The sequence below is a fragment of the Ptiloglossa arizonensis genome, chromosome 5 (assembly GCF_051014685.1).
Source record: "Ptiloglossa arizonensis isolate GNS036 chromosome 5, iyPtiAriz1_principal, whole genome shotgun sequence".
NCBI lineage: Eukaryota > Metazoa > Arthropoda > Insecta > Hymenoptera > Colletidae > Ptiloglossa > Ptiloglossa arizonensis.
Genome location: NC_135052.1, coordinates 23,404,231 through 23,428,959, shown reverse-complemented (window position 1 = coordinate 23,428,959; position 24,729 = coordinate 23,404,231). Strand labels below are relative to the sequence as shown.

General features: G+C 34.1%; 1 protein-coding gene across 6 annotated transcripts; it reads right to left on the bottom strand.

Moving 5' to 3' along the window:
- Positions 1 to 1,156: 1,156 nt before the first annotated feature.
- Positions 1,157 to 24,521, bottom strand: LOC143146534 (excitatory amino acid transporter 1). Of its 6 annotated transcripts, XM_076310871.1 has the most exons (10): positions 24,284 to 24,521; positions 15,928 to 16,401; positions 15,175 to 15,260; positions 13,281 to 13,560; positions 5,600 to 6,000; positions 4,715 to 4,909; positions 4,380 to 4,566; positions 3,649 to 4,077; positions 3,268 to 3,402; positions 1,157 to 3,108 (listed from the first exon to the last, which is right to left on the bottom strand). In XM_076310871.1, the coding sequence occupies exons 4-10, from the start codon at positions 13,298 to 13,300 to the stop codon at positions 2,961 to 2,963; spliced, it is 1,515 nt and encodes a 504-aa protein (XP_076166986.1). In that variant the 5' UTR covers positions 13,301 to 13,560; positions 15,175 to 15,260; positions 15,928 to 16,401; positions 24,284 to 24,521; the 3' UTR covers positions 1,157 to 2,960. The 6 variants fall into 6 exon arrangements, with proteins under 6 accessions (XP_076166986.1, XP_076166983.1, XP_076166985.1 ...); XM_076310868.1 differs by lacking the exon at positions 15,175 to 15,260; XM_076310870.1 differs by lacking the exons at positions 15,175 to 15,260; positions 24,284 to 24,521 and adding an exon at positions 20,269 to 20,286.
- Positions 24,522 to 24,729: the final 208 nt, after the last annotated feature.

The following is a 24,729-nucleotide window of genomic DNA, read 5'->3' as shown; positions in this document are numbered from 1 at the left end:
TTCAAAACATGATAGAAATCTTTGCAACATTGCTGTTTTATTATATCTATTGAATACCTTTTGAAAGTATTTTTTCAGTACATATTTTATATTTCTGAAGTCCTAAATATATTTTTCTGCAACTGCCATTCAATATTAACTCATGACAATGCAAATCAAAGAATAACTGGTAAAACAAAAAGGAATGTTATATTATGCACAGATAGTACGGTAACTCAAATAAATTTTCAGGAATTATCTTAATTAATTATTTTATTCTGGGAAAAACTGTATATACTACTTTCAAAACTGAAGGAAAGTAAAATAGATTAAACTATTACATTTAGAAGAATATAATATTTTTTAATTCAAGCCAAAGAAGCCAATACTTAGAAATAGTTTCCTCTCTTTTTTAATTAAAAAGTCTTTTATGTTGCTTTCAGTTGTATTACACTATGTAACACATTTTCACTGTGATGAGAGTTATTTCATTAGCACAATATTGAGGATACACATATATTTCATTTACTCTGAAGTAAGACAGCTGAAAAAGTGAGGTATTTTTAGACATACATCATGTATCGTCGTTTAGAAATAAGCAATACCTTTATTGTTACGTCAATTTGTACATTTATTGTACAAATAAATATTATACAGCATATTTTTAAGCAACTATGGCATTACTTAATTATGTACAGGTACATAAATTCTACACATAGAATTTGATTACAATTTGTAACTGTACATTAATTCGCGAGAGTAAGAACGATAATATGTGTATTTATTTGATACATGCCATGATTTAAATACGTAACTTGATTTACTTAGAAGCATTGTAATATTAATTAGTTTTTTAAAATAATAATATTTAATTTTCAATCAAGAATGTCGTTTGAGTTAATACAGTTACATGGGTAAATAGTGAGAAAATTTAATTATTATTACTTTTGAGACAGTTAAGTGTACAAATCAAGTATTAAGAGCAAGAATGAGATATTATGCAAGCTTTAAATTATAAAAGTAACAATGCAATGTGCATTGAAAGAAAAGCTAACTTATACTACATAATTTCTTTGCAATTCATTCATAGTCATTCAGTAAATAGACTTAAATATATAATTTATTTATCAAGCTGTATCAATTTCAGTAAATACGGAATTTTAAGATTAAAACGATATCGCTTTTAAAATGGCCAATTTTTATTCATATTTAACATTGACTTAAACGTATAACAACATGAAGAATACAATTAGCTGTATAGTTGCCTTTGCCTTTGTATTCGAGTTGAAAAATATACATTTGCCAAATTTTTAGGGTGATTTACAAAGTCACTTCACGATAAAGCCATATTACATACTCATTTGAGTTATCATCAAAGAATAGATGTTACAGTTTGTGAAAAGAAGTGATTGTAGTACAATACTTAATCATCTTCCGATTTGATTAACTTAACTTATACCTACATAAAGTGTAATACAGTGAATAAGTTAAAAATATAAATTGACTATTCAGTTACATTCATTGCATGCACCAATGTAACTATATAAAGGAATACATATTATAATAAATCTTTGATGATTTTCATTATAGAATAGTAAAATACACTTTACTGTTTAGTCAACAGTTGAACACTTTTTGTCTAGTAGAGTAGTGAATATATTGAATATCATAATATTCTTGTTACTGACTTTCTACAGATATTACTAATTTCAAATAACTTCTCTTCAGCATTTTTCTGCATTCTTTTACAGGCATATCACACTATGGAAAAACTGAACACATTCGTAATTGCTTTATATTTTTACTTTTAAGATTTTAGAAATTAATAACATTCGATTTTATAATCGTTACACTATGTGATGTTTTACATTCAAATTTTATAACTAAGTTATACCATCATAGATCATACAGCAATGGAAGACAAAGATTAAGGAGGTGCGTATCATAATTCATTATAGATAGTAGCTATCATCAGTACTAATACTCCTAGAATAACTGTATACAATTGGATTTTATACATCTCAACTATTTACTACAAAACCTATGTTAATTAAAACATTCTCTAAAGATATAAGAAAAATATCAATTAAAAAATGCCTGTGGAATTGACTGTTTTTAAATTATGATATTTTCTTTGGAAAACCATCATGATCAGGTACTCTATTTTTACTTGGAATTGAGTATAACAAATTATTTTTTTAGACCAGTCTGTTTTTTTGAATGAATTCAAGAGTAGTGAGATAATAAAGAACACTCTTAGAATAAATTAGAACACTTAGGCAGTTACACGATCATTGTACTGCTAATCTGTTTCAACTCTCCTAGGTGAACATACATGACTGTATAATAGATTACGTTTATACGAGATTGCATTAAGCGAAGTTGGATATTACTCGTGATTTATTTTTATCCAAACAATTTAAATATTAAATAATTATAAAGTGAACAAAAAAGAACTCGACTCGAAAATAACATTTTTCAACTAAGTTGAAGTGTAATGGCACATGATCTATATATTGAACAAGTCGACTGAGAAAACTCAATTCGCTTCAACTCACTTTTCTTTGCATGTTTCCACGTTCTAGCTTGAAAATCAAATCTAAATCTCTCGATTCTTTTCATTGATGTTGGTAACTGGTTGATTACACAATCAACTAGAAACGACCATTAAAACATGATCAGATTATTGATTGGATCATTTTGTACTTTAATCGAACGAAACTAGGATCAGTATAATGAAATATAAAACACTGCTAACTCTTCTAAGAACGTTGTGCAAGAATTATCGAATATTCACTCCATGAAAAAAATGGAAGATTGATTGTCACAGTATAACAAGATATGTGTAATTTCACAGTACTATTATATTTTTACAAGCTACCATGTCATTGCTGCTTTCAGAGAACTATTGTGCTTGCTGTGGTTTAATTTAAAAGTGTTAGAGAAGAGAGGAATTTTAGTGATCAATACTGATACTAATTTCATATAGATGTTGTAGTATGGTGGTCTGCCCCATTCTGAGACTGTCCATTATGGGGCAAAGAAGCTAGCTCGTTTCTACTCAAGAAATTCACAATTCCTGCTCCAAGAGAATCACCCACTACGTTCACTGTTGTCCTACAGCGATCTCTAAAAGTCCAAAAAATAAAGTTTGATATTAAGTTCACATTAACTTTGTAATTGTCTTATTATTTCTTCTTTCAATAAATAATAACTACCTCTTTCTTGAAATTTAAACAAATTCAATAGTCAAAGTATGTTTGCAAGACAACAGGAGAAAGAACTTACAGCAACCAATCGACTGCAATAACCAAGAAAACGTCGTCAGCTGGAAGACGAACTGTGTCCAAAACCATTACCATTGTCACCAGACCTGCCTGTGGAATTCCAGCCGCTCCAATACTCGCAGCAGTTGCTGTGATACTGAAAAAGAATACCAATATTCAATATTTCACAATGTATTTATTGCTATCAATACTCAGTAATTTGAAGCAGATGGGACCAACAACTATGTTGTTGAAAATGAATAATATTAGAAACTTTTACATAGGTAGTCAAGCTTTAATATTGGAGATATACAATACTACGAACCCTTAATGGCATCAGCATGATACATAAATTAAACATATAGTGAATACAAATATTTTATATAGGATTTATTCTGCTTACCTCACCGCTACCAGTTGACCGAAGCTGAGGCTAACTTGACGTACTTGGGCAATGAAAATCGCAGCCACAGCTTCGTATAAAGCAGTGCCATCCATGTTAATTGTAGCACCTATCGGTAAGACGAATCTGGTGATTCGTGGATCAACATTGTTTCGCTCCTCCAGGCAATTTATAGCAATTGGAAGTGTAGCGGAGCTTGAAGATGTGCCGAACGCAGTAACTAATGCCTGTGCCATGTTAGATATGTACACGTATGGGTTTTTTCTTGTTATAACAAAGTACAACACGGGCAGAATTAAGAAACCATGTATGCAAAGGCCAAGTAAGACAGTCAGGAAGTACATTCCAAGTTGTGCGACGACTTCGTCCAAGGACTGCATTTCAGTGATCTTCGCGGCTACCAGGAAGAGTACACCCACAGGCGATAACCTGGACAAGGAAATTGATTACATTATCCAGCGAAATTTGAAACACATTTCATTCGTACAAAACACGATTTAATACAGGCTTGCATCTTCTATCGATAAAATGAGTTTATGAATGAAAAGATATTTAATTTTTTGGATAAACGTTAATGTCTTAAGATAGAACATATCTAACTTCTGGTAAACTGTGTGGAAAAACTAGGTTTACACCTCCTCATATGTATGTTTCTTTTCTAATGAATAATTTCGTAAGATTCTTAGACAGACATACATTGTGGTCTGTAGTTTCATCAAATGTGAATTTACCAAATCACCCAGTGAGTTATCAACATCATTGCGCCTGACAAAGACTCGAAGAAAAAAAGCAGCGGCTTTCCCTGTTCTTCCATTTTTCCCAGAGTGATGCCTAATGCTGTAGCAAAGACAACCAGGCCCATGATGTTGGTTCCAGAGACGCTTTTCTGTACTGGCTCCCAGTTATCTATATTCTCTGCTGCAAAGAAGAATCTTCATGTTAATAAATGGTAATCATAGTTTCTATTTTGATATCATCCTTCAGATATAATCTAGTAAAGTGATAAAGGAGATTGATAAAAACCTAATATAATTTTTAGCAAAAATATACATTAATTTTTTCCTACCTGATGTACTGTTTTCTGGTTTTTGCATCTCAGTTCTGTGTTGAGAAATACAGGCTTCCACTAGATTCGGAGGAAACATGTTCCTAACCAAGTCCATCAATGTATCAATGGTAGAAACATTCTGCGGAGGTGATTTTGTTTTGATAGCTGGATTATTTCCTACGCCCGGTTGAATGGTGATGACCAAAATAATACCTGAAAGACACAAGTAAATGAATTATTGGATGACCATATGCTCTTCTTTATTACAGGAATGTTTCATCATCCTATAATTACTAATTGGTGTCTTATGGTTGTTCGTTACGTTCCTTTAATCGCAATCTTGAATATGGAATTTTGCATAATAAATCATCCTATTCATCCACGTTTCCCTGCTCTCGTGACTTAGGACTATCTGCTGTGAATCATATACATGTATTGTTAGGCAATACACATCAATGGAATGGAACAGCCTTGTATTACACATGCATTAATAAGAACAAGATGATGTTAAAGTTAATACTTGTCTTTTAGTATTGCTAATAGGTTGTTAATATCTTCGTAAAGGCTACACTTAACATTGCCTATAACATCTTCAAAAGTGTTGCTATCTAAACTATTGATAGCAATTTTAGCACTTTTAACACCAGTAAAACTGGTAGTGACTCTGATATTGCTGATGTTTCTAACAATTTTGCTATTTTGATATTTCTAATTCTTTAATATTTCTACTGTCTTTAGAAACTTTGGTACTTTTAATACCTCTAACATCTACAAATTCTGTAATATTAATAACGATTCTAGACTTCCTAATGTCACTGATACCGTTAGAATTTGCAACATGAACCTCTATTAGTTTCCAAATCATCAAAAGTCCCGTTCTAGGTGTATTTAGTTCTTACTTACCTAAAACAACGGCACTGATGGTGGTGACCATGTAATAAATGATAGCTCGAGCACCGATCCTACCACTGAGAGACAGGTCTAGAGATCCAATAGCTGAGACTAAACTGGATATAATCAGCGGTAGGATCAAACTCTTCAGCATTCTCAAAAACAGATCTCCAATATAATTGATGTACATGATCTCGCGCGGCGTCCATCCTTGCGTCCGTGTATTCCTCAGGATGATACCGAGGATTACACCACCGATGACACCACTGACGGTGAGGATAGTCAAAGAGTTATGCCTCAGACAAGCTCGCACCTTCTCTTGCTTAGTCTTCGGCCTCTTATTCGGATCTTGGGGGTAATACGAGGTTCGTTCGGCGATTTTACATTGTGTGTCGGATCCTGATAATGGTGATCTGCAAGAGTAAATAAGGGTCAGTTACAAAGAAAACGATCTCTAGAACAAACAAGACACTGGAGATTACAATCGTAACCTCCTAGGAAAGAGAACAATTCTATTTGGTTTGAACGATGGTAAAAAAGAAAAAAAAAAACTCGGAATAATTGCAAATGAAGTAGGACCTTATTAACAACTTCTAGATCGTCGTTGCATATCAATTTACCCTACCTGATGCGTCAATTCTATAATATATGCGTCGTTCACGTAACAAGTTCATCTGCTTCGAGACAAACGAAGACTATTCCCGGAAAGGAAACTGTAATTCTGAAAGACGTCGATTCACTCCGACAAAGGGGTTAATTGCGAGAGTTAATCCCTTAACGGTGTTAACGAGACGTGTCTTACAACGCGGTCGGTTCTGTCAGTTAATAACAAGCTGGAGGACGTGGCTATTAGAAAAAATACAGAATTGCATTGCGTTGTGCCAGGTCGTCGGAAGCTAGGAAAAACGATGACCTTAACGTTGATGGCTCTTATGCATCTCCGATGAATGTTTTTGCTACGCTGCAACGTTCTTACTTAATTAATAGTATTTTTAAATTGCACGATAAGTGGTTTCGTTCTGGAATGTTTTTTCACTGTGATGCATCATTGTTTATTTATATCAGCCGTATAGAACGAAAGAGAAGAGAACACTCTGCTGTTCTGTATTTCTATTCCATCCATGATACGAGATACGAGATTGTACGGTATGCATGCCTTGAGTTGGGAATTTCAATGCGTGCGATGGATGGACGCAAACTTGAAGTTGTAACAGTCAATGGTAATTATTTAAAATTTCGTTCAACTAGCTGTTCTGTTAGGTTATTAAACGTTGAATATTCACAGGATGGAAACAGTCCATTTTATCGTTAAATATTTGTAAACACAAGGTGGAAAATAATAAGTTTTCGAGGTACAGTAATGTCTTTGTGTGACGTTCGAAAATCGAGACAACCAACTATCAGTATGTAGAAGACAATGAATAGGATATGATGGGACAAAGTTTGATTCGAAGAAACATAGTGTCGAGGTTTCAAGCAACAAATTTTATCAATATCCCGATACATTACTGTATACAGTTGTTAAAGTATTAGAATTGTAATCTTATTTCGTCGCCTCGAAACAAGCAGTACGGTAATAATCCTTGATTTCAAGGCGAAAAATCAAGCTCGCCAGCTGCCTTGAATTCGAGGTTAGTCGAGAATTTTTTTGTGCCGTACGTGTACCGGGGTGTCGCCACTAATGCAATACAAAATCTTTTATACGAAAGTAATACATTATAAATGAATTGGGAAGGTTTTTTCGCTGAAAGTAAATCCAAACATGACCTTATTAAAACAATTTTAAGTTTCGTTAGACGATGCCTTTTTGTATCGCATACCATGAATCTGAGGATGAAATACCGCTTTGAAACCGGGGAATACCGTGTAATGCGTGTATTCAAAAATTTCGTTGCTTTATGAAATTTTGCCATAGAAAGTAGATATTCCATTCAGAGAACCGAATTTAACCTTCAAATTTCCTCAACGTTTCCAACTATAAAGAAAATACTGTGAAGTCATACAACTCTTTTGAGATTGACGTTGCCTGTTTTTAGTGAGATACTCTGCATACAGGGTGAGTTACGTAGTCATCGCAAGGTCATATCTATGTGATGGTTGACAATAGAAGAAACTGTTTCTTTCTTGACATTTTTCAATCACGTATAACCTTTAATAAAGAAGTTACTCAAACACTTTATCGTTAAATATTTATAAACACGAAAATCACTATACGATACACATAATTGAAAAATCTGAAATAAAGTATTAATTCTTCGAACATTCGATGCTACAATGTTTATACATATGCGGAATAATGTGGAGAATTGATATATTATTGATTTATGAACAGTGCAGTTTATTTGTTACATTTTCCAGGTACATTTACGAAAAAAAATGGTGTCATAGAAAACTAGACATTATTAAATAGTTTAACTTCTTCTTCTGTAACTTTTATCTATTATTACTATAAAATTTGCGTAACCCATCCCTGTATTATTCATTTTCAAATGTCATTAGAATTGAGAAAATATTTTACGTTTATATTTTATTAATTGAAGTACCGATAATTATTGGTATTTGTATCGAAAAATATTGCCGAACAGTGGAGTAAGTTTTGATTTTCGGTTTCTATTCTATCTTGAACACGACGATTAGTGAAACGTCGGGTATTGGGGTTACGTGTGCTTCGAGCGTACAGGAAAGCACGATGATTGACAACGACTTCGCCCAGGTCTGTCATTATATCCCCGCACACGTTTCGCCAGTCTTAGCCAAGGCGTGCGCGAATAACCGTTGAATCTGATCGAATTAAATAATCAGTCGACTTGTCCGACATACGGTTAGATTGCATCTTGATTCTATTGAATTTGAGGATTAATTTTGAAACGATTGGTTAACAGACAAGACAGCGTTAGTACCGAAAAAAGTGCCTTAATTGTTTAATGAACGTTTTGCTCGTTCTGCACGATAGTTACGAAACAAATTGAACCTTAAGAATGATCATTGCCAATTCCTTCTAGTATCGAGAGAAAGATTTTTGTAAGTTAAGACGAACAATTTAACAATGCCTAATTAATTTTCAACTCAATGTCATGGCAATCACAGGTACTTCTAAGCCTCAATAAAAAGACATACAGTCTATCTCTCTTATTTTGTACCTTTATTGTAACAATATTTGTTTTATTAAAGCGGTAAATAAAGAGCAATTACATGAAACTGTACATATGGTGATCTCGACCAAAAAACACAAGGCAGACTTAGAAGAGAATTTTTTAACCTTAAATTGTATAAATTTGTTAATACAATTAACAGTTAATGATGTTGTATGAATTTTATTTTTCAAAAGTTATAACAAAAAATTATTTTTCGAATATTTAAAAACCCACGAATGAATGAATACCGAAACATAAGTATTTAAAATAAATAAATGGCTAAAACTGTAGTCCTGTTATAGTACATTCCATGAATCAATGGAATGGATCTATCAAAAACCACAAGGTGACTGTGTCATGAGACTATACTTTGAATACAACGATAGAATTTAAGCAAATTAGTATATTTATGTATAAAAATAACACTGAATAACATTTTACACTTCTATATGCGCATTATTAACGAGAGAAAATATATAAAAATATATCTAAAAAATAAAATTTAAATCAACAATATTAACTAGTTCACAAATTTTTGTCTCAATTCTTTTTCCACATAGATACAAGATACAATTATTTTTCTGTTGTTGTTCAATTTTCTGCCTCTAAGAATAAATCTTTCGTATCATCAAACTTGAAAGTCGTTTTATGACATGAGGTAACGTAATTTTTCATTTGCATCCAGATGAATTCGATTGGGGCTCAGCTCAGTGATATGGCTATTTTATTTACAATTTTCAATCGTTTAATGCGACTGTTCGATACGTCCCTGGTTAGAATGTCGTGTCGACACAACAGACCAATGAAAGTGCGATCACGTGACAAGTTCTGTTTACATCCAACTTCATCTTCTCATGGAACGTACTGTGCTCAACTTGGGACTTCGTATAAACAGAACCACGTGACTGCGAGTAAATCTCATTGCTTATCCTACGCCTCTGACTTGGAGTGTATCGTAGGTACACTTGAGTTGAATACAAAGGACTCGACGAACGATTTAAAAGCCAACGAACTGAATTTCCATTAAGAAATTGTTATAAACTTGTAAGAATTTTTTATCGTGCTTCCTTTTCAGTCCCAAAGGAACAAAGACAGATTGAAAATGTAGATTTTCTACAATTTTGTTATTTTTGTCAGAATTCAAAATATAATTTTAAGAATATGGTTTCAAGTAATCGAGCTTTGCAAAAAATGTAAGAAAAAATTCTTCAAGTCGGATCGAAAAATGAGGTAGCTTTGAAAATGTTCTCTTTAAACGAGGACGGTAGCACAAAATCAAATATTCGTATATTACTTAAAAGTGTATAATTGCAAGAATTGCAAGTGCAACATTTTGTAAATACAGGGTAAGAAATTAATGTTCAACTTCTGCCCTAATATAAATAATAAAAGAGTCCGTACGTTCAAGGATGACGACGTTAATGCAGATTGTAAAATTTCCTTGTTTCTTTGTTTCAAATGTACCGCCAAACGACCAGAGCTTTAACGAGGTGCTCCACGTGACTGTCCACAGCTTTCACGTAAATCAAACTTTTTCAATCAAATTTCCATCTAGCGTATCTACTTTTAAGTAACGGATACAGACTTAATATTGAATTATATAACCACCTTAAAAAAAAAAAAAAAAAAAAAAAAAAAAACTTACAAAAGTTACTTTACCATTGAGTTTGTTACCTCAATGGGTACCTCGTTTCGTTCGTAGCTACAATAATTGCAAAATGTTGTACACTTTCCATCGACGTTGTTACAATTGATTCCGTTTGTTATGTAAGTGTGAATTATTTCCAATCTACGAGCAATTTTACGGTGAATCTCGATCGTTCCAAGGCCCCCTTAACCGATGCAAAATCGAGAACGAGGCGAAAGAAGACGATATTTATCGGCGTGCAACTCATCGCTTTTACTAGCAAGGGTCAGTAGTCTTTGCCACGATTTGATTGAGTCTTTACAAGTGACCTCGCGTTAAGTAGGCCTGAAGAGAGACGATCATCGGTTGAAAGACACGTCCCCTCGCGTTGACCTTGTCTTGCGATGCATCCAAGCCCTTTTAAGACCATTCTCGACTAACTCCCGCGTGACTACACACTTCAATTTTTTCGATACGTCGAAGATCACGGGGTATCAAGATCCACGAGAATCGAGTTACTTCTTAGTAATTTTTTAATCGAAAAATGAAAAGTTTTTTAAGCGAGAATTGACATTAGTCGCGTCCAATCCCAATTGAAACACCCATTGTCAAATTCTATTTCGTTTTCGATAAATTAACGTCGTTTTTAAACAGTTCGTTTAAATCATTTATATTTATCAATTTAATCATTTTTTGCGTTTAAAGACGCCACGAATTGAATAAGATGTTAAAAGAAAGTATATTTATAAAATTGAGTATTTTATAGAAAACGTCGCCTATAAATGTTGGTTTAAGTATTTAAATAATTTGTCGTTAAGTTTATTCGTTGTCTGTTATTTAAATACAATTTTATTCATCTCTGCTATACGGTGGGTGTGTCAACACTGATCAATCGCTATCCTTAATTTTTTATTGTCGAAATACATGGTCGACCATTATATTGTAACAGAATTACTCGGTTTCTATTCAGGAGTGCCGGATGTTTGTCAGTCGATGACCGCTGAACACGGTCGAATTGTTGACAATAAACATCTGACGTAACGATTACAGTGTATGTTCCACGACGAACAGATATAAATTCATAATTTAAAAAATGAATCACGATTTTCTCAAAATCGTACCGTAATGCATTTGAAAGCAACCAAAAAAAAAAAAATGGTCGAGAAATACACGATTATTCTCAACACGATTCAAGCCCGAAAGAGTCTCGATTTGATAATAATATTTATATTTGATTTCAACATAATTCGTAACGATGTTACAAAAACACGAACAGATATTTCACTATTACTTTCATAATTTCTCATTGTATCGAGTTGTTGGCGAACGTCTCACGTTTTCGTAAGAGTACAATAATAATAATAATAATACACATTGTGCTAAATACTTGTGTTTCGAGTGATTGTCGGAAAATCGAGATTTACTCAAATTCCTATTTATCGGATTTAAAAGATTCCAAAAATAAACTTCTCCGCTTCCGTTGAAGGAATCCCAAATTTTTAAGTAGACAAAGACGTCTGACCAGCGGAGAATCATACGTTGCTTCTGTCATTAATACAAGCTGCTCGTTTTTCGTCTCTCGTTACGATTCTTTTCAGAGACTTTCTTCTTGTTCGCGTCTCGAGAAATGAACCGAAATTAGTGCTCTGGATTTCTGTTAATTAGTGCGAAACCATCCTGTACGAGAGTTTCTCTCATTTGTACGAGTCGAGTTTAAATAGTTCCACGAGAAACCTTCAAAATGTAATCCGTTTTTAAATTGATATTCTTTAGGTGTTAATTTTAATATATTAGATTGTTCGGAAAGTCATTTCGCTTTTTTTTTTTTTTTTGGTGAAAATGGAACACGATTTTTTTAGAGCGTATAAACATTTTATTAAATTATATATTCTCCATTTTGGAAAACGAAATGACTTTCCGAACAAACCAATAAAAATTTACAAATTTTAATTTCGAGACCGAAGATTCTCATTTCGAACCCAATTGTATCGTTAACCAATATCATTGTTAACATTCTCGAACATCGAGTACTACATGTTGCAATTTTCTTTTGTTAGCCACGCAGCGTTAGAATTTATTTAAAACTTGATCGCTCGTAACGCGTTGCAAAATCTATTCAATCCTGAAGTAAACCTACTTAACGAATCCTGAGTAAATTACTCGCTCGAAAGAAACTTCATCTGTTCGTTAACAGTAGTTTCAATTTTATTGTACAACGTAATAACAACCATAAAACACGGATAGTGTCACAATAACAAAAATCCATCCGTGGATATAAATTTGTTGCTCGAAAGAGAGTACCGAAAGTTCTAAATACGCGCACTGCAAAAATGATTCACGTTCCAGAATGATTAAATTAATCAACAAAAGATACGTACCAGCTTGTTCGATAAGTTTAATCGTTTTTTTCCATTGTAAAAAAAGTATTGTGACACTCCTTCAACTTTCAACAACTATGAATATACAAAGTCGAGAGATCTAAATAAAAATTCACACACGTTCATCGAACAGTAGTATCATCTTTAAAATAATAAAACAACGAACCTAACACCTTCGTTTCTCATCGAACAATCTATAAAACTCGAAACAAGTAAAGCGTTCGAATTTTAACCAACAAACTGTACAATGGGTAACGTCGAGCCTAGACAGATACCCAAAGTTCTAGACAGATACTTGAAGTTCGATTTTGGCGGTCGAATTCAAAAAAAAGGAGTCCACTTTGCGACACTTGGGTCCGTCGAGACCCTGAAAAGAACCCTAAGACACACACCTATGAGCGAACATAGACGACTATACACTGTACACGATGAAAAGGGAAACCTGATCGAGAGTCTGATATGGGAGAAGAGGAATATAATTGAAAAAAATAAATAAAATAAAAAAAAAAAAAGAAAAAGAAGAAGAAGAAGAAGAAGAAGACGTTGGTACGTACAGTTCAGTGGCGACTTCCATGATGGCTGTGTCCTGCGCTGGTCTGCGTTTGCGTGGTGTTGGTATCACGACGAAAGACGGTGGTCACCCGTTCGCATAGAGCGTCACTTCCGGTTAGCTGGAAGCGACTGGTCCGTGTCCGCGCCCCTGATGGGGAAGGGAGGGCAAACTCGGAACGAGGAGGAGAGGTCGAGAGGCTCGATCGACGATGTCTGATCCCGTTGATCGTCGACGATGTTGATCTCCGCTTGCTCGCTGATGGTTCGCTCCTCCTTGGATCGCTGTGGACGAGAATACGGTTGAAGAGAATTACGAATGAAGGGAAACAGGGGGATTCGGTTCGTCCGATACCATTTCCGGGGATCGTCCCAGTAATGGACAAGTTATTACACTGACAAAGCTTTTGCAACAGAATAGGATTTTTAAATTTTAGTAGATAATGGATAGCAAAGTATAGTAGATAGTAGATAGCAAACTGTAGTAAGTAGTAGATAGTAGATAGCAAACTGTAGTAGATAATTGATAGTAAAGTGTAGTAGATAATAGATAGCAAAGTATAGTAAATAGTAGATATCTGACTGTAATAGATAGTGGATAGCAAACTGTAGTAGATAGTAAATAGCAAAGTGTAGTAAATAGTAGATATCTGACTGTAATAGATAGTGGATAGCAAATTGTAGTAGATAGTAAATAGCAAAGTGTAGTAAATAGTAGATAGCTGACTATAGTAGATAGTGGATAGCAAACTGTAGTAGATAGTAGATAGCAAAGTGTAGTAGATAGTAGATAGAAAACTGTAGTAGATGGTAAATCTAGACAGTTGTTTTTAACTATTTGGAGCACAGTGGATGAAGAAATATCTATTCTTTTTAATAGTCAACGTGAAAAATTCAAATAACTCCGTCGTGCAAGTTGCGCGGTGTTAATATTCCATCTCACAATTATCTATTAAATATCTAATTAATCTATTGGGTTGTTCGGAAAGTCATTTCGTTTCTTTTTCTAGTGAAAATGAAACACGATTCTTTTAGAGTGTCTGAACATTTTAAATAACTAAGCTAAATTATATATTCTCCATTTTGGAAAACGAGATGACTTTCCGAACAATCTAATAATTAATCTAATTTTTTAGTTTTAGTTGGAATCATTTCACACGTTTGGCCACCCTGCCTCGAAGAGTTAAGGGTGTTTAACAAGATCTTGAAATTCCATAAATTGTAGAGATTCTTTTGGTAATTTCAATATTTCTTTTTCTTTTTGTTAGAGTGGAACAGGCTGAAAAATTCCCACGAGTTTTGGAATTCGTGCAATTATCGGGGTAACGCGTATACCTACCGTCGATAACCAACGACCGAGTGGTGTTTTGATATCATCGATTCATTTACGTTCGAAATCGATACTCCGGTATCAAAACATTTGTCGGAATTATTTCAACGATTTTAGACACACGGAGACACGCGGTCCGTCGTATATCGATACCTATCGATTACATCGAGTTTTAATACCTGTTCGTTCACATTCGCCACTCGTTGGGAACGAAAGAAGCGATCCGATCGAATTTTTCGCGTACGATTCTCCTGGACGAGAACATTTTTCCCGACAAATATTGGATCGTTTCGTTTTCCAAAATGGAGAAAATTTTGGAGGATTTTTCTAAAAGAATCGTGTTTCACATTCACCAAAAAAAAAAAAACGAAATGACTTTCCGAACGACCCAATAAATATTCGAGGGAAAGAGACAGTTTACTCAAAAATGTGAACGAAATGGAAAAAGTCCGATCTGAAACCTCTCAAAATCAGCGCGGAATAAGTAATTTCACCGTAAAATGAAATTTCGGTACATTGATTATATAATACACTGTACGTGCGTTTAACTGTGTTAAAAAACAACTTACAAAAGTCACTTTATTTCTCAGCCTGTTAGCTCTGACCACGGATGAAATTTTACTCGTCGAGTGTCGCGCAGCTTCGAGGGTTAATCCTTTAACAGATCATCGAAAGTGATCACGGTCGAGAAAATTCCACGCATAATTCTTGCAAAGAGTCTAATGTATTTTTACCATCTTCCACCGAGAGTTTGTATATACCTTCTAAAAAGAATTCCAAACCACCTGGTTTCTTACACTCAGACGCACCGAACTATATCAACCCTTTGCGCGCGAAAAGTTCAATCGTCAGAAATTCGGTCACAGTAACTCGCGAAAAGATTCAAGATTACCTCAAATATTTCGCGAAATGTAAAAACATACGGAATACAGAGCAAAGAAAGTCACATTCGAAATGGTGCATAATTTACGTTTCGATCAAATTTCTATTTCCAGTGAGTACTCCGTCGCGGGAGAATCTTCGAACGCGAAGGATCGAAGGGTTGAGAGAGGATCTTCCTTCACGGACGTAGTTTCTGGTAAAGCGTCGCGAGAGTCGGTCTTATCGAGAGGGTGGTAAATGGAAAAATTGAAAAAAAAATTGAAAAAGTGAAAAAAGGAATGGAAAACCATCAACGCGAGGACACGGCTCGCGACGTCTCGTGAAGCTCGAACTGTAGGAACCGCGAGCACCCAGAGACCGTGAAAGTTCGTAGGAGCTCGTCCGCGTAAACACGCGCAGGACAAGCGAAGCGCTGTTAATAATAATAAAAACGTACGTACATGTGCACCGGCTCGACGCTGGTTGGTACTTGCCCGGGCAGGAGAGGATGTGTGCTGATAAAGCTCTCAATCTGTGCCACCTTGGGTGGTACGATTAGCTATGGCGATCCCCCTACGACGATCTCTTCCTGCCGTGCTGGCCTATCATCGTCAGATACATTACAAATACGCGCAACTACGACCCCATCGAGAGCACCGGGTTATGCGTCGATCTATTGTTTGTCGCCTGGCTGGCCTCCTCTCGTCTCTGATCCGCTCTCTCCACCGCCCTCCTCCGATCACCTCTGCCCTTCCTCTGATACACGCCGGCCGATCCCTTCCTTCCGACTTCCACTAAATTCCTCTTCCTCCGGCTTGGCTTCTCTTCTGCAGGCCGGGACCGACGCTGATGGATACACGCGCGCGCGCGCGCGGCCCTCGATCGCGGCACACCCGGAGGTTTTTTCTAATACCGAGAGGCGATCCTTTCTCGATCTGTTGACGGAATTGGTACGTCAGTCCGCGATCAGAGATTGGGCAATCTTTCTCTCGATGCTTATGGAAATGTTTGGGTTAGGTGTTACGCAGACGGGTACAATTTATAGGGTAAAATTTGCAAGGTAATTTATAGGGTAACGTTTACAGTCTAGAATTTACAAGGTAAAATTTATAGTGTAAAATTTACAATGTAAAATGTAAAGGGTAAAATTTACAATGTAAAATGTAAAGGGTAAAATTTACAATGTAAAATGTAAAGGGTAAAATTTACAATGTAAAATGTACAGGGTAAAATTTTCAAGGTATAATTTACAGGGTAAAATTTACAAAGTATAATTCACAAGGTAATTTACAGTGTAAAATTTGCAAAGTAAAATTTACAAGATAATTTAGAGGGTAAACTTTACAGTGAAAAATGTACAGGGTAAAATTTACAAGGTAAAATTTACAGCGTACAATTTACAGAGTAAAATTTACAAGGTAATTTACAGTATAAAATTTGGCAAGGTAAAATTTACAAGGTAAAATTTACAAAGTAATGTACAGTGTAAAATTTACAAGGTATAGTTTACAGGATAAAATTTACAAGGTATAGTTTACAGGGTAAAATTTACAAGGTATAATTTACAAAGAATAATTGACAGGATAAAATTTGCAAAGTAAAATTTACAAGATAATTTAGAGGGTGAAATTTACAAAATAATTTAGAGGGTCAAAATTACAAGATAATTTAGAGCGAAAAATGTACAAAGTAAAATTTACAGGGTAAAATTTACAGCTGAATAAACATCTCGAGTAAACAGTAAAAAACTTTCTATCCGTTGTTGAAGAGAAATTTTAATTCGAGTTCCAGAGACGGTTGGATCGAATTGCGACTGTTCGAATAGATCGGTGTACTTTGATTTTGCAATATGGTCGGAAGTAGGGTTGGGACTGATCGAATAGTTTATAAATAGAATGCTTCTAATACTGGAGTACTCGAATATCAGTACTCGGATGAGGAAGTGTTCGTATGCTTGCATTGTTCGAATATTACTTGGGTATTCAAATTTGTTAGCAACCGATCGAATAGGTATTTGATTATGTGTAGAAGGATCTAGTTTTGACTGTGAATGAAATTTTTTGAGTTCACTGTTCTTTCTTCAGTCTTACTTTCATTCGAGATATTACACGATATTTATACTTTGACAAAGAAAAACTAACGCGTGTTAATTCTTTGATATATCTTGTTACATCAAATCGTATCTACCCTTGTGATTTGATATATCGATATATAGATTTTATATTTATGGCGTGTGGGAATGTAGAAAACGTATACCAAAGCTGTATGGAATGTATGTAATATGCAGAATGATATATTAGTATTATTATATTATTTTATGAAATATACACTACACGTATTTTCCATATATTCTCACATGTTTTGCATATTAGCATACGCCATAAATACAGTCTATACATTACAGACCTATTGTATAGACACAATAGTAATCTAAGACATGATGCGGAAACAAATTGTATCTGTCTATATTCACATACAACTTTGATTGTATGTGTTCGTATATGTACTAATTATTGATCGCATATAAGAATCATTGATTTCACTCACCACAATAATTTATTTATTAATATATATATATTTTTTTTCCATGAATTGGCTAATGACAACATATAATATTTAAATGTACTTCCATTAATTTATACAGTCCAAATATATGGATATTTCTTTACTTGGATAATAATATTCGAATATTGATATTATCTAGAAAATATTCGAGTATTCCCAACCCTAATCGGAAGTCCACTTTAGAATATACGCCAAAAGAGAAGCACATCGGGTCGACCTTGTAGCCAAAAGGCGGGAGAAATGTGAACAAAGCCTCGACTGTCACAAGCATTCCTTATTATTATTTTATATTACGTAAAATAGTTAACGGTCATTTAACGATTAACACGAGTCTGAAACAATTTGATTTTCATCGACTGGAAATTTAGAGCTTGATAGGTTTAGATTTATATAGATCTCGCGGGGAATATAATACCGATTGTACTATATCAATTACACCCAAAGAAATGTGAAACCCTCGGAAACAAATTTCTAAGTATTTCATATATGAAAAAAAGTTCGACACAATTCCAATGAACTTTTTTTGTAAAAAATAATATAGCTTCTATAATTCAACCTTGTGATACGATACAATTTTTCTTTTATTATTGCAAACTCTTAGTTGGTACTTACACACGATACGTAGTAAAAATAATAAGTGCAATTATCAGAAATCTTAAATTTTTCCACCAGTTATTAAATGCAATGATAAGTACCATTTATTCTATTCTTTTTTAAAGTATCTCTAGTCTTCCTTTCTTGAACAACAGAGGGAACAAAAAATGTCTCGTCAAAGGTTTTCCATGCAGAATCTCTGCCTTCTCGATAGACGGTTGTTTAAAAAAAAAGAAGAAAATTGTAATACTTCCGGTTGTTCGAAAAAAAAATAAGGAAGTTATTTACTTGTCAAACGAAGTCGAAATATGTTAATTTTATAATTAATTGTTAATTCTATAATTGATTTCGTTCGAATCATGCACTATAATTGATAAACAATATCTTTCGATATTAGATAGACATTTCCCAAACATTTCTAGTCACGAAATTGGTTTTATTCAAAAATATATTTGTAGAACATTTATATCCTTCTGATCGATTTTAAAATAAAAAAACGTATAATTAATGTTCAATAATATCATTCAAATAAATCGAAAATATGGAAAAAAATTTTTTTTTAAGTGATGGTATTTTCGAAAAAAACGACTTTGAATATTTGTCGGGCCCGCGTGTATTGTAGAGAAAAAGAAAGATCAGCCCTGGAAAGAGTTACGGGTCGTATTTGGTCAGACACGTTCAATCAAATTGGACAAGCACAAGGCTTGTGACTTGCGACTAAGAAAAAATTATTCGACACCGCCCACGATCTACTTACTCGTTGTAACACATTCCTCTTAACTCGGGACTAATTCTTCTTTTTTTTTTACAATACATAACTATCTTTACAATACAGATTTTGCTGTATATTATTTGTGTATCTGTCCGTATTAATTCTATTCGTTAATAGGAGGATACGTAAGAAGCAGAACTTTCATTTTCTTCAACGCCAAATTTTATTATCTTGCTTTAATATAATTATCAGCTTAAAAATTTATGAAAATATCGTCCATTTGCCCTTCTTGATAGCTGACAAATATTCATATGAAAAAATTATATTCTATATTTTCGATTTATTTTAACACATAGAGTGACCATATTAACGCTTGTACCACTATTTACCGGACACTATATATACATTTCAAAACAAATTTGTTTGTTGATAATACAAAATTCTAATCATACAAAAGTAATGTATGCCACAAATATGCAAAATTTAATTATTAATCAGAATTTTTGTCAGATCATTTGTTGATATCGCACGGAACTCTAGTATACTGTTTGGAAAAAATAGAATTGATCATAAAATTATGCACTTAGATCTTTATCGTCGTATCGCGAACCAGAAACAATACATTCCTTAACAGTTTCGCAACCTGTGGCTTTGACCCGATCTTAAAGTTGAAAGTTGTGTCAAATATCTTAAATCTAAATCTATTTTTGAAAATAAAAATTACACTTTTACTTCCATAAAAAATGTTTCATTCTATTAACTTAAAATCAATTCATTGTTACGTAGTTACCAAAATGATAAAGACATTTTTCATTTCGACATCATCGAAGACATCATCATCGGCAGCAATGGGAATGATATGGTTAGGTTTCGATGTCAAATTACTTAATTGGAAGTCTCAAAACTATTAACAAGAAAAACCTTCACATACTATACGTTCACGACATTCTAATACTGTCACAATTTCCAAGGATCCATCGTTTTGGTACGTACATAAATGTAACACATGTCAATGTTTCAATACTTTCGTGAAATATCAAACCTGTCTCGATTCCTTTCGGGAAGCAATATATGTATATCGATTACTTTTGTACTAATCGGTACTAGTTGGTATCGATACTATCGATACTATCGATTCTTTATTATTTTTATAACTAAACATTGGCCTTCTGCAAATATGAAAAGACATAGTATTACGTCAGCAATAACCAGTTTGCGAAAGGATTTACGAAAAGGTGTAGTGTTTTGTCAATGACAACCAGCTACAGTTTACGTGTAGATGTAACACTACGTTGGCAGCTGTGAATGTGTTAATATTTTCGAGCAAGGATTCGTCCTCAATTTTTTTATATTATGAACCATTGAAATCGAGCCCACGCACCAAGTTCGAATACTTAACCTCTTCAAGGATATTGACACACACGTGTACGTTTAATGTTTCTTATTTTAAATATTGTACCATGAAAGCAACCGCTGAAATTGTAAATAACGTTCATAATTAAATTGTGGAAAGCTGTGACACGATCTCGTCACAAAATCGACAGATATTGTAAGCCAATATCAGTTTGTATTTATGTTTATTTCAAAGAAAAATAATTTATCGATGGAGAGGTTAAGTTCTCAGTGACACAGTGTTCTTTTTACGATAGACCTCGTAAGTGAAAAAAACAATGTTTCAATACTAATTGTTTTGCAAATGATTCCAATAACGATACTCGTCCATTCAAGGTCAGACAACTTCGTTTATTCAAAAAGTTGGTAAATAATAGTGCCGAGGAATTAATTATTATTACTTATTAATAGCTTGAGACGAGTTATCCGAAGGTAAAGAGAAACACGACTGTGTATGGATTAAACATGCACATGAATGTTTACCAAATGGAATTATTCATAGACACTTCTCGGTGATTTGCAATTACAGTGTACGTAATGCGCGTTTATAAATTGAAAATAACAAAATAACTATGAAATCGGTACATCTTGTTGAGTCGTAATATAGAGTATAAATTTCTTTCGAAAAGAAAGGATTCGAATCTTTCGTAAGTACTGACAGGACCAATACGATACGTATTGATAATGTTCAAGCAATTCGATACCGATAACGAGAAGTATCGAAATGTCAGATATGTCGGTATTAATTTTCGATATCGATGCATTCGGGATCTATACAAATCGATACCGTATAATAACGATTAGACATCGATATTATTCTAAATATATTAAAAATGAGAAACGAAAGCTAATCGGTATAAACAAGCAATGTGAGAAATTAGATATACGTTCAAGTAATTATGAAATTTAATCGGTAAAAATAATTACGCGAAATTATATCTGTTTATAACTGCTTAGTTTATACCGATTAGATTTTATTTTTTATTTTCGATGCGTCTTTGTACAATAGTATCAATATCTTTTCCTCATTACACTACAATGATATCGACCAGTTCCAATACATACATCGCAGAAGTATCGATATCGAAAATTTATACCAAACTTCGATATACATTTTCGAGATTTCGTATTCAATTCGTATCGATACTTTCGTGTACTGAATTGTTCGATATAAAATGATACTTTATTCTCCGGTAATCTGTAGTATCGATACGGTATTGTTATTTCCATCGCTACCCGTAAGTCCAGACAGATTTATCGGTCTCGTTTTAATTATCGAAGACTGCGACTATCACGACAGATCGATCTTCCTCTTTTTTTTCAACGCAGCTCAATGGACACGCAACGGACACGTAAATTGGCCTTAACGTAGACCGGCTTCGAAGTGTTGCACGTTAATGTTCATTCATTTATACTACATAAAATACCCCCACAACTACGAATTACCGGCAATTTAATGAACGATTATAGAACCGGATCGTGACGCAATCAGCTGATGATACACAAGCAGCGATGGGATCAAAACGTGGGCGGAAACTTCGGATCGTCCTTTGCGATCGTTTCTTCGTTTAACATAAACAAGTACACCCGGCTCGAACAAACTTGTCCATACTACCGCAAATGTGTAGGCGCGCTTCGACTTCCGATTGGGTGCACAAGCTGATTGGCGATGACTCCAGCGCATTTGCAGCAATACGAACGAGTCTTTTTAAGGCCAATATATAGGGTGTCCCGTGAGATATAGTATTAGCTGGTAGGGACCGTTTCTCGACGAAAGTAACAAGTGTAAAGTAAAATTTCTTTCGCGCGAAATTCGATTTACCGAGAAAAATAATTTTGAAAATTGAACGACGATTTTGGTACAAACTGTAAGGAATGACTTCATTAAAATTCGAAGTTGTCTTCAATCGATTAGACTGATTAGTGACACGGCAATTTTTGTTCTAATTAAATCCTTTAACATCTTGTCAAATACTCTACATTGTTATTGACGATAATTATTGTGTTAAATAACACAAGTATTACACTCGTATATATATCGTATTAATTGTTGAAATTTTCTTATATAATTGAGGATGATAATAATAAATAAGTAGAATAAATAAGAAACGTTGTGGTTCAATATTGAGTGCACTTGCACTTCGACATCGCCTTTCACGTTTAAATGTGCACCACATCTATTCTATTTTCTAGTGATAATATTTTATTTTCATTACTGTATTAGTTGGCGTAATGCAAATGCTTTGTTATAACGGTTAATTAGGTAAATGGGCTAATTTTGTTATAGTGGTTAACTAAATGGGAGCATGCTACCCTTCGCTCATTACATGTAATTATATTGCTAAATTGCTTGCCCTACATGATGAACATAGTTTGATATCGAGCTTAAAAGTATTCAAACGGTGAACAAATGGAAGTTCGATGACTTTCCAAAAATAAAAGGAAAAATTGTAATTTGTATGTCCCGGAACGAGAATAACCCGCTGGAAACGAAACGGAATAACTTCGACAATTTTGATCTTTTCTTTTTAAATAGTTTGTTGTCAAAGTTGAATGCTTGCGCAGCGAAACAAATCGTCGCGCGTTAGAAACTTTAGTAGTAGTCTGCGCATGCGCAGTAGACCTCGCATCAATTTTCTTATACGTTACGTAGATTTATTTTTGCAAATACTTTTGTTTCGGAATAATAATGTTTCGCGCAAAAATATTCTGAATTGTAAAGAAATAAATGTAATTATTGTTAGATTCGATCGTCGTTAATTACAAAATTCTTGCTCCTCGTACACGAAGTGCAGCATTTTCGTACAAAATTCGAATTAACCAATTGTATCTAATTGGCACATATCTCTAGTATAGATCGCTATAATCTTCAATTTTACACGGATCTCGTTAAGAATTTCACGGTCGTAACTATAAATTTCGTGAGACTCAAAACTTATTCTTTTTAATAACGATTACTAAATGTATTAGTTTAATTAAGGACGTTGCGATTTTTTTGAATTTAAGGTTCTCGTTGATATCTGAAATCATTTCTTTCAATTGAAATCATTCGGATATCAACGATAACCTTGGTTTTCAGATGACCTAAAAAAATCATTGAAAATTTTGTCGGTTCGAAAAATGGGAACCGATTTGTGGATCGAAAAAAAAGATCTCTTCGTTTGTACGATAATACTTATTTGAAGTACACATATTAATTGTAAAAAGATACATAATGAAATGACTTAAACAAAATTTGCATAAGAACAACTTACTTTTGTTATTTATCTGACGATAAAATTCATTGGCGCCAAGAGCGTGCATGTTTGAATAGGTACGTGTTTAAATAAGCATCGAGTAATATTTTACATGATCTATGTCTTGGTCTTACCAACAAACATATTTCGAAAGAATACTGCGTTAAATATAGCGCGAAAATTTAAATTACATCCTCTAACGTTAAGTGAGTGTTCGTTAAAAACTAATTCTACTTTTTGTGTGTAAATTGGTAGGTATAAACAATCAAAGGCAATGAAATAGATTTTGTAGAAAATGTTTAAAATTAAGTTTCTTACCAACTTTGACGAAGGCCTTCTTCTATTTTATGTTTTGTATTTAGAACAGGACACTCCGCGTGCACAGTAAGTACGCACCGACTCCGCTTGAGACAAAACGCGTACACAAAGGCGATTGCAGATGTTTATTTCGTAAACCGTAACAGGCTCGTTTAAGATCGGATGAGAAGAAGAAATGATGTGCAAACACGGCGATTCACTTGTTGTATCGCACTTTCGTGTATACTGTGCGATGACAGTCGCGAGACTGTGCTACCTTGAAGTGCGTGTAATTTGAGCTAAGCGTTCGAAAAGCGCGCGGGTGGTGGGGAAGTTAAAGAGTGGGGGGAAAAGAACGAGTTCCATGAGTCGCGCTACGCTATTGGTGTTCGCGTAACTTGGTCCATCGCTCCGACCAATTGCGTTCCGCTGCTCCAGTCGAAGCTCTGCCAATTGGCAACGCGCAT

Coding starts and splice junctions, on each gene's coding strand:
- LOC143146534 (XM_076310871.1), bottom strand. CDS start 13,300: ATGGAAGTCGCCACTGAACT. Junction 4,567..4,714: donor ACCAGAAAACAGTACATCAG/GTAGGAAAAAAT, acceptor TCTTCTTTGCAG/CAGAGAATATAGATAACTGG. Junction 3,109..3,267: donor ATTGCAGTCGATTGGTTGCT/GTAAGTTCTTTC, acceptor TTGGACTTTTAG/AGATCGCTGTAGGACAACAG.